Source organism: Protopterus annectens, chromosome 6.part0 (assembly GCF_019279795.1).
Source record: "Protopterus annectens isolate FY-2018-M chromosome 6.part0, PAN1.0, whole genome shotgun sequence".
Lineage (NCBI taxonomy): Eukaryota > Metazoa > Chordata > Ceratodontiformes > Protopteridae > Protopterus > Protopterus annectens.
This window is the reverse complement of record NC_056737.1, coordinates 1,444,304,026-1,444,316,498: the sequence shown is the minus strand read 5'-3', so window position 1 is coordinate 1,444,316,498 and position 12,473 is coordinate 1,444,304,026. Positions and strand designations below refer to the sequence as shown.

The window sequence follows — 12,473 nt, the reverse complement described above, 5'->3', positions numbered from 1 at the left end:
GTTTCATGCCAGGAAAGAGCACTGCAGATGCGATGTTTGCTTTGAGAGTGTTGATGGAGAAGTACAGAGATGGTCAGAAGGAGTTACATTGTGTCTTTGTGGACTTAGAGAAAGCATATGACAGGGTGCCCAGAGAGGAGTTGTGGTATTGTTAGAGGAAGTTGGGAGTGGCAGAGAAGTATGTAAGAGTGGTACAGGATATGTATGAGGGTAGTGTGACAGCGGTGAGGTCTACGGTGGGAGTGATGGATGCATTTAAGGTGGAGGTGGGATTACATCAAGGATCAGCTCTGAGCCCTTTCTTATTTGCAATGGTGATGGACAGGTTGACAGACGAGATCAGGCAGGAGTCCCCGTGGACCATGATGTTTCCAGATGACATTGTGATCTGTAGTGAAAGTAGGGCGCAGGTTGAGGAGACCTTGGAGAGGTGGAGATATGCTCTAGAGATGACAGGAATGAAGGTCAGCAGGCCTAAGACAGAATATATGTGTGTGAATGAGAGGAAGGATAGAGGAATGGTGAGGATGCAGGGAGTAGAGTTGGCGAAGGTGGATGAGTTTAAATACTTGGGGTCAACAGTTCAGAGTAATGGCGAGTGTAGAAGAGAGGTGAAGAAGAGAGTACAGTCAGGATGGAGTAGGTGGAAAAGAGTGTCAGGAGTGATTTGTGACAGACGAGTACCAGTAAGAGTGAAAGGGAAGGTCTACAAGAGGGTAGTGAGACCAGCTATGTTATATGGGTTGGAGACAGTGGCATTGACAAAAAGGCAGGAGTCAGAGCTGGATGTGACAGAGTTAAAGATGTCAAGATTTGCACTGGGTGTGATGAGGGTGGACAGGATTAGGAATAAGTATATTAGAGGGTCAGCCCAGGTTGGATGGATTGGACACAAAGCCAGAGAGGTGAGATTATGTTGGTTTGGACATGTGCTGAGGAGGGATGCTTGGTATATTGGGAAAAGGATGCTAAGGATGAAGCTGCCAGGTAAGAGGAAAAGAGGAAGGCCTAAGTTAAGGTTTATGGATGTGGTGAGAGAAGACATACAGGTGGTTGGTGTGATAGAGAAAGATGCAGAGGACAGGAAAAAATGGAAACAGATGATCTGCTGTGGCAACCACTAATGGGAACAGCTGAAATAAAAAGAAGATGATAATGGCAGATTTCTGTTCTTCCGCTGGTTTTGGTATACTGTTTCTACATTTTAGATGTACTGCACATGTGTATGAGACTTGCGTTCCTACGCATACCCAGCACATCGATGCTTTGTAATGGAAGCAACGGAGAAAAAAAAGTCTTCATTGCTCCATTTTCTCTCTCTCTCTTTTTTTTTTTAATTGTTAAAAAAAAGGTTTTGGGGCAGTTTATACCAACGGCAAAAAGTCCGGGCGACTGGACCTTTTTCCATTGGTAAATTGTGGGATTTACAACGGGCACGCTGGTTGGGCTGTCCAATCAGCGTGCACATTTTTGAATATTAATAGGAAGACATTGTATAATTTAAAATATCTTATGGTAGTTGCATTGACTATATTAATATTAATCATTATAGCACTGATTTGCAAGCTGTGTATTACAAAAGCACTGGCTAGAAATGAAACAAAGTCTGTATATTCCTCATATTGATCACTGCTGCAGTAGCCTAAGGGTTATATCTTGCATTGTATGTATCAGCCGACCAGCTTCCAAAACATCAGGGCACCTTCCATTCACTCAAAACATTAGTCAGCTTGAGCTGCACTGACTTAAAGACAAGTGTGAGCACCTGTTCAATTAAATGACTTACCACTGACACATTTTTTTAACTTACCTTAATGTTCTGCAAACTAGCAATTAGATATTTTAGCTTCTGATTGCAGGGAGTAAAGTCCATTAAATGGAAGTGATTCAGCTTGTATGTCTGTGTAGAAAATATATGCCAGTGCACACTTGTTTGGCTGAACAGGTAATATTCTAGTCCATGCTTCTCCAGAAATAATTCATGCTGACAAGCCGTATGCCTATAGAGTGTAGTGCTCAACAGCCAGGGTATTGCATCTAACAAGACCCCCAATGGAACGGACATATACTGTCTTCTGACATGGGTTCTAGCCAAGTGGGAAATGTCACACAGAGAGAGAAAAAGACAGACAGACACACAGAGAGACATAAGAGTAGCAAAAAAAAAAAAACTGAAAGGGTAGAAAATAACTACATACTCTCCTAATATTCCTGTTGTTTTCCCCACTTAGGGTAGACACTGTAAACCAAGTCAGAACTGAACCCAAGACTGAAGTTGTGTGATAAAGGTTTTAATCTTTGAACTACTGTTTTACAGTATTGACACTTGAGGATTGAGAGATTACATTATATTCAATAAGTTGAACTTGAGGTTCGAGAGCTGATATGAATCACCAATAATTTCTGGAAAGTGTAAGTCGATTGTGACAGTTAAAGTGTTTATGTGAATGTGGGTATGTTGCATTTGGTATCTACTGTTCTTCAGTGTTTTTCATTAATCTGTTACACAACTGACATAGACACCACAGATGGAGTAACATTATCAGCTGTGGTTTGTCCTCATGGCATGTGCCTTGCAATATTCTGTATTCCCCTGGTGCTGAAATCATTGCAGTCTGGGAATTCTATGACAGGATCAATAATCAATCATGACATTGCTGTGATACCTTACATTCAGAGAAAACTTATTGACTAAGAAATAAGACATTGTGCACTGGTTCATAGGTTGGTACTAAACTATCAGCCCTTGGGCTTATACAAACCTAGCCATAACAATTCCCTGGCTATTTCTTCCCACAGTATTTACTTCCCTGGACCCTTGTCTAGCAGGGAAACTGATGTGATCCCTGGGGAGATAAACAGCCCTTACAGGTCTTGAACCCAGGACCCTGTACACTATAGTCACAACACTTAACCACTAAGCTATCACAGCACATCACACAAAACTCCATATAGAAATATTGCATATTACAGAACAATATGGCATATAAAGTAACTGTCCCAGTAATTCAAGAAGTGATACTGTAACAAACTAAGATCCTGATTCTAACATAATGTTGAAGCAATTTAAAATATGAAATACAACATGCAGAATTGTATGGACACAAAATATTAATCAGTTGTTTCCTGTGTAACCATCACAAAGGAATTTACTTTCTTCATTAGTGTTTTCAAAATTGTTACAATATTACCTGCCAAAATAATAATTAGAAGCTTTCCATTTTGTTTCAGAAGACTGTGGAAGAATTTGATTGTTGCTTCAATGTCCTGCACATAATACAGCATCTAGTAGAAAACAAAGATGTTGCCAGTTTTTATTAGAATATAGTGACTCTGTATCAATCATACAATATTATCATGTTTTTGTAAACAGTTCTCTATAGTGATGGCCCTTCCACCTTATACATGTCAGTGTACTTTTCTATGGACAACTGTGCACTATGAGGTATTATCAAAGATCTTTACCGCCCCCACCATTATGAAGGTGGCAACTCCTACCAAGCCTACCAATACACCTAGACCTGCCACTATTACTAAACTCCGCTCTCCACTGGAGTTACAAAAGTAGCCCATACATCAGCATGTTTGCCACCTTTTCCCAGGCAAAAGGCAAGTAGGGAGACCCTCAACATTCCATGCTGTCTCTCTCTTTTGCACCAGCTCCAGTAGGTACCTGAGCTGCTAATCAAACCTGGGTTACCTGGGTAATAGCCAAGGCTATATATCTCTGTGGTAATGGAGCATGCAAGACAGGAATGTTTTCATTGTAGCAGACAAGACAATGTAGCTGTAGAAGTCAAAATATTATTTCTATAGAGAAAATCAGGAGAATACATCCGCATGTGTGTGTGCGCATTAGTTTGTGATGTGTGTTTACAGCTGATACCCATAACTGAAAACATGCTGTTATGACCTTAAAATGCAGGATGAATAGTCTAGGCCCTTAGAACAGTACTTTTTGGAATGTAGTAAAAACACAGAAAAATAAGGTAAATACTAATGCAGACCTATGGCCACAAGCCACATAAATTAAAGAAAACATATAACAAGTAGGCAGGGCTAACCACTTGACAGTGTAAAAACTGGCCCTAGGTGATCTGGTCACATTCACTAATGTCGCAAAAAATGAGCATGGATATTTGTGAGGGATAACTGGGTTGAGGACCTGGCCTATTCCAACTTACACAAGGAACCATTGCTAATGGTGGAAGGAGTCTAAGTGCCTGTATTGTCCAATGTGTCCCTGCCATAAAGGCCAGACCTAGGTCAATATGCTACTGGCTGGCTAGTGTCTAGTTGCTCACGTTAAGCTACCTGGGATAGCTCTGTTGAATGCAAGCTGGGTTTAAAACCAGGAAACCAAACATGAACTAAGGATTGCTACACTCTGTATAGGCTCACCGACTGGATGTAGCTTGGTAGTGAACACATAATATAAGGAGGAGACTGGATATTCTCTGTATCCAGGAGACAAGATGGAAGGGCAGGGTAACAAAGTCACTTAGCTTGAGATCCAGAGGATGCCACGTAGGGGGTGAGCTGACTGGAAATTGTGCGGGAATTGTGGCAAGTGATAGTCTTCAGAAGACAGTGAGATATGTCATCAGAATTAATCATGAATTCAAGGCAATCAAACTTCAGTCTACGTCTAGGACACTATAGGGTTGGGGGTCGGTTGTTTACCATACAGACACAACGTACAGGGTTTGTTTCTCAATTTTGAGAAATATGGCTAGGCTTACCTATGAACCGATCAACTATTCATAATCTCAGGCTATGCCCCACAGCAGGGTTGTAATAGCAAGAAAAACAGAGCATTTTAATTCTCTTTGATTATAATGACAAAAGGTGTTATTAAATTCTAAAATATGTCTATACATGATCTGTTGGGATATATGCCAGTTGATTAAGTTTTCAGAAACCCGAAATTCATATCAGCGAGATGATATGAATGAATTTCTAAAAACTCGAACCCTAAAAAAAAAAAAAGCATAAAAATCTATCTTTTCTTATGTTTTTGCAGGGGCACCCACCCACCCCATGCTAATTATATATACCAACTCCGAGACTGCACTACATTGAGAAAAATGGCAAATTTCCCAAGCCTTAATGTACCATGATTTCTATTCAAAAGCTTCTGGTTTTCAGAAATTCGATCATATTGTTTCGCTGATATGAATTTCAAGTTTCTGAAAACTCGATCAACTGATAGGGATCTGATCTGTAGATACTTGTTAGGCATAGGATATCTCTAAGAGTACATTATTTTTATTACGCGTGAGATGTTATTCTAGCCACATGCTTTTCAATGGAAAATGTGTCAGTAGTAATAATACACAAATCATTAAATTAGCTCAAATCGTTAAATTAGCTCATTATTTTCATGTCATTAATTGCAATAAACAGTGATTAAATAATGCAAGGTTTTCCATAGCACATGAGAATGTATCTGTCAGCAGAAAACCATAGACGTACAGATTTCGACCAAGCAAGTATTTTGTGAAATATTTGTTGATTACAGCAAAATACTTGTCCTTGGTTACTGAAAACTGTATTTGCTGTTATTGGCATATGTACTTAAGCAACAGTTTACACTCCTGGCAGTAGCAGAGAATGCATTATTAAATAAAACTGGTCACAGTACCAAACTCTGGGGAACTCCCACTAATACACAAAGATAATGAGATATTTTGCCAATAACTATTACTGCTCGTGTTCTGCCTTTGAATCAGGTCATAATCCATCTGATGATGTAAGAATTTCTCTTAGTCATACTTAAAGGCTGAAAAATGGATTGGAAAGACAAGAGTATCAAATGTTTTATCAAGGTCGCAAAAATTATTAAACAAGACAGACATAAATCCATTGTCATGGTGACTTGGTTGTAAAATTCAACCATATTTTAAGGACTAAATCTTCCTAATAAAAATATGTTGATAAATGTCTAAGTTATGAAAGCACAAGGTATGCAAGTACAGGAAGGGTGCAGGACCAAACACCATAAGAACAAATAAAAATTGGCCAGCACAACCAGCAGTGAATTATATAGTGTACTGTTTAATAATCACAATGCAAGGTGACCAGCATACCAGTTTTGGCAAAAGCCTTCTTCAGTGCTAAATACAAAAAGTGAAAAATACCCTATACAAATACACAATGTATCTAAAAAATCAAACACATCCCCGTCTCCCAAAGTCAATCAAATTACATAATTTAAACCAGGGAAAACAACACCCCTACTTTAATAATTCAAATCTATTCTTTTTTGTTTAATAAGTCATGCCAATCCAACTTATTAGGTCCTCTAATACAAATACGATCAATAGCAGTAAATCTAAATGTTGCTGTAGGATGCTGCAAAATGTGTTTATATAAAGCATTAGACAGTCTCTTGTTTCTGATGTCACTTAAATGCTCAAATATACAAAACTGAAACTGTCTAGATGTTTGTCCTACATCGAAAGCAGAACATGTGCATTCAACCAAATAAATGATCCATTCAGAAACACAATTAAAAAAACATCTAATTTCAAATAAAGCAGAAGTGTTAGCAATTGAAAATTGTTTTATTTTCATGTTTGCAAACTGTACAATGTCCACATGGAAAACAACCTACCAAAGGTGTACCTTTGCTAGATAACTGACTATTGACATCAGAATGAAGTTTTTTTAAATGATATAAAAAATTTCCAACAATTTTACCCCTTCTATATGTAAACATACACCGCATTGGTAGCAATGTAGCCAACTTATTGTTAGCCAAAAGTATTCCCTAATGCAGGGGTTCCCAAAGTGTGCACAGCGGCACCATGGGGAGCCATGGCTTCCTCACAGGGGTGCCACGAGCTAATAAGCTTAGCTGCAAAATAAACCGTGAACAGTTCACAGTTTATTTTGCAGCTAAACTTATTAGTTCACGGCGAACTAAGTCTTGACATACACTGTAGCTTTTTAGCAGAACTGGCATCAAGTATAGCAGCAGTCCCCAACCACTGGGCCGTGGACCAGTACTGGGCCGTGGAGCACTTGGAACCGGGCCATCAGGTAAGTGAATGTATGAGTGTGTGTGTGTGTGTGTATGTGTCTGTCTGCATGTGTGAGTGAATGCATGCATAAAAGCCTGTGTGTTTGAGAGAGATCGGGAGAGTGAGAGTGATGTGTGAGTGAATGCAGGAATAAATGAAGAAGTGGCTGTGTGTGTGTGTGTGTGTGTGTGTGTGTTTGTGTGTGTGTGTGTGTGTGTGTGTGTGTGTGTGTGTGTGTGTGTGTGTGTGTGTGTGTGTGTGTGTGTGTGTGTGTGTGTGTGTGTGTGTGTGTGTGTGTGTGTGTGTGTGAGATCGGGAGAGTGAGAGCAATGTATAAATGAATGCAGGAATGAATGAAGATGTGGCCGTGTGTATGTTTGAGATTGGGAGTGATGTGTGAGTTAATGCAGGTATGAATGAGGGAGTAACTATGACTGTGTGAGAGATCGGAAAAGAGTGAGAGCGATGTGTGTGAGTGAATGTATGCATGAATACAAAAGAGACTGTGTGTGTGTGTGTGTGTGTGTGTGTGTGTGTGTGTGTGTGTGTGTGTGTGTGTGTGTGTGTGTGTGTGTGTGTGTGTGTGTGTGTGTGTGTGTGTGTGTGTGTGTCACGGAGGGAGAGAGTGAAGAGTGAGTGATCCCTGGCAGCAGGAGCAATGATATCTGTGTAAGTCTTGACCATACCACTGGACACATACCTCTTACCCTCTTAGATCCAGAAATCTGGACAAAGCCAAAAATAGTGGGGGTACAAAGGCACAAAATAAGGACACTTTTAAGTACTGCTCTCACAAATTTAGAAAGTTGATAGAAATGCAGGTTTTGTATTAGCATGAATTTTTCTGAAGGGTATGAAGTATGAAATTCAACTGTCATTATTTTCTGACTTCAACCTCAATGATCTGCCAGTGATTTGCCAGAAAACAACAATTTTATGAGAAAGAGCAAAAATTGGAGGCAAAAATCTGGACATTCTGCAAAAATATATACAGTTGAGAGGTATGCTGGACATAGCCAAATAATAGGGACAGATTTTAAATATTGCTCTGATAAACTTAAAGTTAATAAGATTGCCATTAGGTTTGCTTACGTCTCAACCATAGTAGATTAGTGTGATGCTGTTAAGCAGAATGTACATTTTTTTTGGTAATTGTCTTTATTGTACTTTGGAGCTTTTCTCCCCAGGTCTCCTAGTCCAGTCGAGCAGCATCGTTAAAAAATGTCAAATAAATAAATAAATGAAATATGCACTTTATGCATGCGGAGGGGGGCACCTCGGGAAAACCTAGATTCAGCAAGGGAGCCGAGAATTGAAAAAGTTTGACAACCACTGCCCTAATGTTAATTAAATCACAAAACAACCTGGTGTTACTAACAAAACTAGTGACCAAATGGACATTTGTATCATGTTTCTTTTTTCGAATATTGTATATTGTATCCTAATAAGGTGGTCCTATTAGCAGACTGAGCAAAACAACAAGCTTGCTATATTACAGCTTTATTATACTCCCTAACTCGAAACCCAGCTGCAAGTGCTTCACTATGTTTTTGTAACTCATCTTCAGAAGATCAAATTATCTTAACACTTAGAAACTGATATTTAGGAATGTTATTAACAATATATGATGGATCCCAACTGGGATTTAGGAATGTTATTAACAATATATGATGGATCCCAACTATTGGCATCCAGTAGGGAATTATAATGGGACTTTTTTCGAAATAAAGAAGTACCAAGCATACCATCAACCCTTCTGACAACCTTAACATCCAAAAAACAAATTTCATGATTACCATAAGAAGCAGAGAATTATAAACTCCATTTATTGTCATTCAAATATTGTATAAATTCTTTCAAATAAACCACATCAGATTTCTACACTAGCTAGCAATCATCAAGATAATATCTCCAAACAACTATTTCAGCCAAACAGATGTTATGGCTGACATCATATATAAATTGTTCTTCTCTATACCCCATAAAGAGGTCAGCATAAATGAGGGCAAAAGAAGCCCCATGACTGCAAGTTACTATCACCATTAAAATAAAAACATTTTTGGTCAAAACATGCATGTTTAAACATAGCAAAAATGTATTAAATCCAGGGCTATATAAGCCTACCCTGTTTAACCAAAATTCTATTGCTAACAAGCCAGGAATATTAGTATATAATGACTTGATATCTAATGTGCACATATACCATGTTGTTTCCAATTGCATATCCATTAATATATTAAGAAATTCCATGGTATCTTTAATCCTAGATTGAACTCCAGTTAATAAAGGTTTCAAATATTTAGTGAGAAAAGATGATTGCTTTATTCAGGTAGACAGCCAGGAAAAGCTGCTCAAGCACCTGGCCTTTGTAAATACCCTACTAACCCCCCTAGGGTACACAATTAATGAAATCCAAACAGGTGCCCACCCAAAGGATTATCTTCCTGGGAGCAAGCCTGGACACAGCATCCCAGATACACAAAATGCAGTGAGTTCTTCACTCTGAACCCCCCTCAGGAAGAAGTCCCCAGAGGTACTCTGGTACATGCTTGGCCTCCCAGTCTTCTTTATGCCTACCTTCCATTATCTCTCATCCTGAAGTTTCTATAGAAAGGTCGCAGGCTGGGGAATACAGTAATCCTCATTGCCTCCCCTCTGTTAATGAGCCATGAACCAAAATTATGGTTCTTCCTGGGGAATACAAAGAATTTTTATGAATTTTAGGTAATATGTAGAAATATTGGGGAGTAGGGTTGGTTACTGTCAAATGGTACAACATACTCTTAGCAATGATCCCTTCCTCAATATCTAAGTCAAAAACGCATCTATATCCTTTTTGAAATACAATGGGAGATCCAAAACAATTTTCTGATAAAACTGTGTATTCATCAACTGATTAGCAGCTTCATGTACATATAAATTCCAATCCCAAACCACCACCACATCCCACCTTGTCTGTATAATTAATGACCATCTTATGGTTATCTCTTAAAACCCGCAATGCATAGTATTATTCAGGGGTTAAATTTCTCTTGGGACTTGATTTATAACAGGAATTAAAAATGTAAATATTTTAATACATTTTGCTGAAACACAGAAACATATTTATTTATAGGTGCAGAGAAAGAGGATGGCCTAAATGTAAACTGTGATTCACCCTGTGCATCTTTATTATAAAAATACAACAACAAATTCAATTTCCTACAAAAAGACAAAATATCATTAACAAAGACCTCTTCAGTCACCGAATATGTTGGAATAAATCCAAGTTCGTTACTGAGCACCTCTAATTCATTCACAATCAATGTAGTTTGAGAAACATTATGCATAATGGACATAAAATCTATCTGGGCACCATCAACTAGATCAATGCATCTAATGTGTTGACACCTTTTTGAATGTTTTCATCCAGCCCTTCTAGTACCCATAAAGGGTTTTTCTTTCTAGCCACTGGCGACTCACTAATGACTTCAATGTCAGTATTAGTAGATGAGGATGATTACTCTACTGAAGATTCCACGCTATCTGAAGATTGTATAAATATAAATCTGAGTCTTTTCTTACAATTTCTGTTAAGACCCTGATCCTAAGACTGTGTTTCTTGGCCCATTGTAAATTTAACTGATTTACAAAAAGCAAAGGCCTTGCCCCCAAGATAGCCAGACGTATCTCTTTTAAATGTTTTAACCTTGTGGGCTTGTAATTCACGTTCATAGGAAATCAACACCAAAGAAAAAATCCCAAACTGTTGAGCATAACCTGCATGTTCCTCAAAAGATTTAACTTGCTCAACCCCACACATAACTTCTACTAGCATTTTAGAAATTTCACTCATAAAATGCAACAATTACTTATAGAAACATCATGAAAGCCACCTGCTGAGCCTTGGCCCAGTCCTTCATTAAACAATCATCCATCTCAAGTACTATAAGCTGTATATACACTCGTAAACCTCATGGAAAGTATCTTTTTAGCTCAAATGCTTTCAAAAGCTTCAAGTGCCAAACTCATGCCTGAAGTTTTTTAACATCATATCATCCTTATTCGAAACCAGGCCAGAAAGCAAAGACTGCAAATCACAGTTTTAGACGTTTCCATCCTGAAGTCAGAAACACAGTTGCTAAACATCCACCAAATAGGATGAGCATTACGGAGATGCTGAAGAAGGAAGAGCAGTTCAGATTCAACAAGGCAACAGCACACACCAATCCAAGGTATGAAAGCACAAGGTATGGCAAGGGTGCAGGGCCAAAAACCATAAGAACAAAAAACAAAAAAAAAAATCGGCCAGCACAATCAACAGTGAATTATATAATGCACTGTTTAATAATCACAATACAAGGTAACCAGAATACCGGTTTTGGCAAAAGCCTTCTTCAGTGCTAAATACAAAAAGTGAAAAAAACGCTCTATACAAATACACAATATATCTAAAAAAATCAAATTCACCCCTTCTCCCAAAGGCAATCAAATTACATAATTTAAACCAGGTGAAAACAATACCCCCTTATTTAATAATCCAAATCCATTTTTTTAGTGTCTATGTTAACCAGAATATTATCGCAATTAAATTTGTTAATTAGATACCTTTTAAAAATATTCTTGAGATTAAATATGAGGCTAATACATCTAACATTTTTATATCATTATTTTTATAGACAGGGATAATATGATATATTTTTCAGCTATGGGGAACTTCTCTAAAATATAATTTATTAAATTTATCCTTCAATATGGGTGCAATAACTTATACACAAGGAGTGATATTTATTTATTTAACTCTATATTAGCAGAGTGTTTGCAAGGGACTGAGAAAAAGTTATTGACCCTTGTGTTCATTCACAGGCAATGTGATGGTCATGTACTTGGTTAGTTATTAGATTATGTGGAAGAATTGTGAACATTTTGTTACTAATATTAATTTTATTTGTATACTTGCAATACGTCTTTTTATTATTATCATAAGTTTCTAATTTTCTCACAAATTTTTCCTTTTCTTCTTTAATTTTTAACGTAAGGCATTTTATGACTGTGTTTAGTTTCTTTTTATTTGTTCTGTTTGGATTTTTTTTTTTACAAACTGAAAAGCCTCTTTTTTTCTGATATAAATTGATTAAATTATGCTCGACAAAAAAATAATCTTATTCTTATTACTGACTTTAGCCATAGCTGTTGCTTCCACACCCTGCTTGATTATGCATTCTAGAATTTTATAGCAAAAGTTAGATTCACACATTTTTACTTACTTAACCAATTTATAAAAGTACATTAATTACGTTGAGCTAATTAATTTTTATATAATTATATCTATAAGTAGTGGAAGTCATACTTAGAGAAGTCTTCAATTCAAATGGTGCAGATTAGTGATCTGAATTGCCAGTGGTTCTCTTATGAAGATATTCTAAATATGTCTTGAATTTCTTGAAGCAAATATGTCCAAAGTGTTTT

The 12,473-nt window shown here is 37.5% G+C and overlaps 1 protein-coding gene across 1 annotated transcript in view; it reads right to left on the bottom strand.

Annotated features, from left to right (window-relative positions):
- Positions 1-12,473, bottom strand: part of LOC122803988 (histamine N-methyltransferase-like) — a gene marked incomplete at its 5' end in the record, with an annotated part of 203,073 nt that overhangs the window by 105,866 nt on the left and 84,734 nt on the right. The window contains one exon of the mRNA XM_044073668.1: positions 3,192-3,285. Coding sequence (XP_043929603.1) covers positions 3,192-3,285 — 94 coding nt within the window. The remainder of the gene's footprint in view (positions 1-3,191; positions 3,286-12,473) is intronic.